This window comes from Tachysurus vachellii, chromosome 19 (assembly GCF_030014155.1).
Source record: "Tachysurus vachellii isolate PV-2020 chromosome 19, HZAU_Pvac_v1, whole genome shotgun sequence".
Taxonomy (NCBI): domain Eukaryota; kingdom Metazoa; phylum Chordata; class Actinopteri; order Siluriformes; family Bagridae; genus Tachysurus; species Tachysurus vachellii.
Window position 1 is genome coordinate 590,001 of NC_083478.1, and position 5,000 is coordinate 595,000.

Here is a 5,000-nt window from a genome sequence, read left to right on the forward strand (position 1 = left end):
AAGAAGAATGAGCTGCATGTTTCCAAACATGAACATCCTGGCGATTTCCTCAGTGAAGAACATAAACTTCCGAGTAACTCAGTGCCTAAATACACAGAGAACAGATCAGAGTTTGAAGAGGAGGAAGACTATGACTATTTCCCAGAAGCCACCGCAAGTCCATATACTTTTGTTTCTTCTTCTGCAACTCTTCAAACTCAAAATCCACACGAGGTTCTGCATGAAGACACCAGGAAGGAGCTTAAAGAGACACTGGGAACATATGAAGTGGAATCTCGAGAAGAAGAAACAGAGGACTCTCTAAACTCTCCTATCACTGAGACAGACTCAAGATCTTATGAAACGTTATCTCAGACAGAAACCATTGCTAGACACACACAGGTTCCTCCAAGAAAAATCACAACCATTACCACAGATGACATCCAAAGAACAGAGAGGAACCCTGACCCTTACAGGGACCTTCATCACACCATCCCAGAACTTAACACCCTCCCGAAGCTGCAGTTCATATCCACCACTAAACCACCAGTGAACGTGAGAGAACGTGAAGCTCACAGGCAGCCTCAAATTCTGGGCAGATACCACCAAGAGGGAAACGGTCTCCATCTAACCTCCAACAACCAAAGAGGTGAGTGAAGCGCGCACAGTTTTTAATATAAAAACGTGATGAAGATAATCGATTGGCTGATATCATCTTCAGCTGATGCATGAGATTCAGAGAAGGGCATTGTGGGTAAAAATAACTCTTGGAGAAGCTGAGCTGCGTTCCTCTGATACCATGACTTAATGTAGAGCAGATCTTCAGTGCTCTGCAAGATGGTTGAATCGATTCATGTCATGATTCATTGGTTTTGAATCAAAAATAATGACGACTCGAATGAATCAAAGTAAACACTGAAACTGGAGACTCCTTCCATAACTGCAGAGATGTTTTATAGTCAGTTTATCATGAACAAAAATGAACCAACTAAATGAAAGCACCAATGAATCTTCCAGTGAAGGATCGATGCACTAATTAAAACTCCACATGTACAGTGCCTTGCAAAAGTATTCATACCCACTGTAGTTTTTCACATTTTGACACGTTACAACCACAAAGAAAAATGTATTTTATTAGGATTTTATGTGATAGACCAACACAAAGTGGCACATAATTGTGAAGTGGAAGGAAAATGATAAATGGTGTCCAAATTTGTTTTACAAATAAATATCTGTGGTGTGTGGCGTATATTTGTATTCAGCCCCACTGAGTCAACACTTTGTAGAACCACCTTTCACTGCAATTACAGCTGCAGGACTTTTGGGGTTTGTCTCTACCAGCTTTGCACATCTAGAGAGAGAAATTTTTGCCCATTCTTCTTTGCAAAAGAGCTCAAGCTCAGACAGACTGGATGACGAGCGTCTGTGAACAGCGATCTTCATGTCTGGACTTTGACTGGGCCGCTCTAACACATGAATATGCTTTGATCTAAACCACTCCATTGTAGCTCTGGCTGTATGTTTAGGGTCATTGTCTTGCTGGAAGGTGAAGCTCCTGGAAGGAGGGCTGAATACAAAAGCACTCCACACTTTTCAGATTCATTCATTCACTCACTCACTCATTTTCTACCGCTTATCCGAAATACCTCGGGTCACGGCGATCTCAGGCGTCATCGGGCATCAAGGCAGGCTACACCCTGGACGGAGTGCCAACCCATCACAGGGCACACACACACACTCTCATTCACTCACACAATCACACACTACGGACAATTTTCCAGAGATGCCGATCAACCTACCATGCATGTCTTTGGACCGGGGGAGGAAACCGGAGTACCCGGAGGAAACCCCCGAGGCACGGGTAGAACATGCAAACTCCACACACACAAGGTGGAGGCGGGAATCGAACCCCCAACCCTGGAGGTGTGAGGCGAATGTGCTAACCACTAAACCACCGTGACCCCCACTTTTCAGATATTTATTTGTAGAAAAAAATTGGACACCATTTACACACGTGGACAAAATTGTTGGTACCCTTCGGTCAATGAAAGAAAAACTCACAATGGTCACAGAAAAACTTTAATCTGACAAAAGTAATAAATAAAAATTCTATGAATGTTAACCAATGAAAGTCAGACATTGCTTTTCAACCACGCACAGGCCTAGACAAAAATGATGGTACCCCTAGAAAAGACTGAAAATAATGTGACCAAAGGGACGTGTTCATTAAAGGTGTGTCCACTAATTAGCATCACAGGTGTCTACAATCTTGTAATCAGTCAGTGGGCCTATATATAGGGCTCCAGGTAGTCACTGTGTTGTCTGGTCACATGGTGTGTACACCACGCTCAACATGGTGTGTACCACGCTCAACATGGTGTGTACCACGCTCAACATGGTGTGTACCACGCTCAACATGGTGTGTACCACGCTCAACATGGTGTGTACCACGCTCAACATGGTGTGTACACCACACTCAACATGGTGTGTACACCACACTCAACATGGTGTGTACACCACACTCAACATGGTGTGTACACCACACTCAACATGGTGTGTACACCACACTCAACATGGTGTGTACCACGCTCAACATGGTGTGTACCACGCTCAACATGGTGGTACACCACACTCAACATGGACCAGAGGAAGTGAAGGAAAGAGTTGTCTCAGGAGATTAGAAAGAAAATTATAGACAAGCATGATAAAGGTAAAGGCTATAAGACCATCTCCAAGCAGCTAGATGTACCTGTGACTGCAGTTGCACATATTATTCAGAAATTAAAGATCCATGGGACTGTAGCCGACCTCCCTGGACGTGGCCGCAAGAGGAAAATTGATGACAAATCAAAGAGACGGATAATCCGAATGGTAACAAAAGAGCCCAGAAAGACTTCTAAAGAGATCCAAAGTGAACTTCATGCTCAAGGAACATCAGTGTCAGATCGCACCATCCGTCGTTGTTTGAGCCAGAGTGGACTACATGGGAGACGACCAAGGAGGACACAAATCATAAAGCTAGACTGGAATATGCCAAACTACATGCTGACAAGCCACAAAGCATCTGGGAGAATGTCCTATGGACAGATGAGACAAAAATGGAACTTTTTCCCAAGGCACATCAGCTCTAGATTTGACTATATTTATATTTGACTCTGGTTCTTGCTGTATTCTAATCATGCTTGATCTAAGTGCAGCATTCGACACAATAGATCATGATATCCTTCTACAAAGACTTTATAAAGTAGCTGGTTTTCAGGGATCTGTGCAGAACTGGTTTGCTTCCTACCTTAAGGACAGATCTTTTTCTGTGATTTTAGGAAATTGTTTTTCATCTAGGGCTCAAATCTTCTATGGTGTTCCTCAGGGCTCTATCTTGGGTCCTTTCTTTTCTCGTTGTATATGCTTCCACTCGGTTATATCTTTCAGAAACATAATTTATCATATCATCTCTATGCTGACGATACTCAATTCTATTTTCCTGTTAAAAACAATAACTGCTCTATATCCACTCTGTTTGCTTGTCTTCAGGACATTAAGTGCTGTCTGGATCTGAATTTTTTTACAGTTAAATAATGACAAGACCGAAATAATAGTTTTTGGTCCAACAACTGTGTCTTCTGGTCTTATAAAGCAGCTTGGCCCTTTGTCTGCTAATGTACGTGATCATATTAGAAACCTTGGTGTTGTTTTTGATCCTATGTTGTCATTTAATAAACAGATTAGCACTGTTGTGAAAAGCAGCTTTTTTCAGTTAAGATCAATTGCTAAAATCAAGATGAATCTTTCTATGAAGGACCTTCAAACTATAATTCATGCTTTTATAACTTCGAGATTGGATTACTGCATCTCTCTTTATTTTGGCTTGCCTAAATCATCTCTCGACCGTTTACAACTGGTACAAAATGCGGTAGCGAGATTACTGACTGGCAGGAAGCGTGAGCACATTACCCCAGTACTCGCCTCATTACACTGGCTCCCGGTTAAGTTCCGTATTGATTTTAAGATTTTACTTTGTTTTTAAAGCTTTACATGGTTGCGCTCCCCAGTATATTTGTGACCTCCTCACTCCGTACTCTACCCCTAGATCTCTTCGGTCTGCTAATCAATTCCTTCTCTCGGTACCTCGTGCACATTTTAAAACTAAGGGCGATCGGGCTTTTACTACGGCAGCTCCAAAATTGTGGAACAATCTCCCTCTTCATTTAAGATCTGCTACCACTGTCTCATTGTTTAAATCTGCTTTAAAAACCCACTTTTATTCTGTAGGTTTTAACTCTGTTTGAAAGTGTAGAATTTTGGTTTGTTTTGGATCGTGTTTTTACTTTTGCACTGTTCTTGTTTGTTTTTACTTGATGTACAGCACTTTGGCTGCAACGGCTGTTGTTTTTAAATGTGCTTTATAAATTAATAAACTAAACTAAACTATGTTCACAGACGGAAAAATGAAGAATATCAAGAAAAGAACACTGTCCCTTCTGTGAAACATGGAGGAGGCTCCGTTATGTTCTGGGGCTGCTTTGCTGCATCTGGCACAGGGTGTCTTGAATCTGTGCAGGGTAGAATGAATGTTCTGGCCAGTGTCAGAAAGCTTGGTCTCAGTCACAGGTCATGGGTCTTGCAACAGGACAATGACCCAAAACACACAGCTAAAAACACCCAAGAATGGCTAAGAGGAAAACATTGGACTATTCTAAAGTGGCCTTCTATGAACCCTGACCTCAATCCTATTGAGCATCTTTAGAAGGAGCTGAAACATGACGTCTGGAAAAGACGGAAACAACTGGAGCAGTTTGCTCATGAGGAGTGAGCCAGAATACCTGCTGAGAGGTGCAGAAGTCTCATTGAAAGTTACAGGGATCGTCTGATTGCAGTGATTGTCTCAAAAGGTTGTGCAACAAAATATTAAGTTAGGGGTACCATCATTTTTGTCCAGGCCTGTTCCATGAGTTTATTTTTTTTTAAATAATTCTGTTGAAGCGTGGTTGAAATGTCTGACTTTCATTGGTTAACATTCATAG

At 41.9% G+C, this 5,000-nt stretch overlaps 1 protein-coding gene across 1 annotated transcript in view; it reads left to right on the top strand.

Moving 5' to 3' along the window:
• Positions 1-5,000, top strand: part of LOC132862562 (fibulin-2-like) — a 39,001-nt gene that overhangs the window by 2,117 nt on the left and 31,884 nt on the right. Inside the window, exon 2 of the mRNA XM_060894628.1 lies at positions 1-628. This exon is cut by the window's left edge and continues 611 nt beyond it. Within this exon, the coding sequence (XP_060750611.1) occupies positions 1-628 (628 nt within the window). The remainder of the gene's footprint in view (positions 629-5,000) is intronic.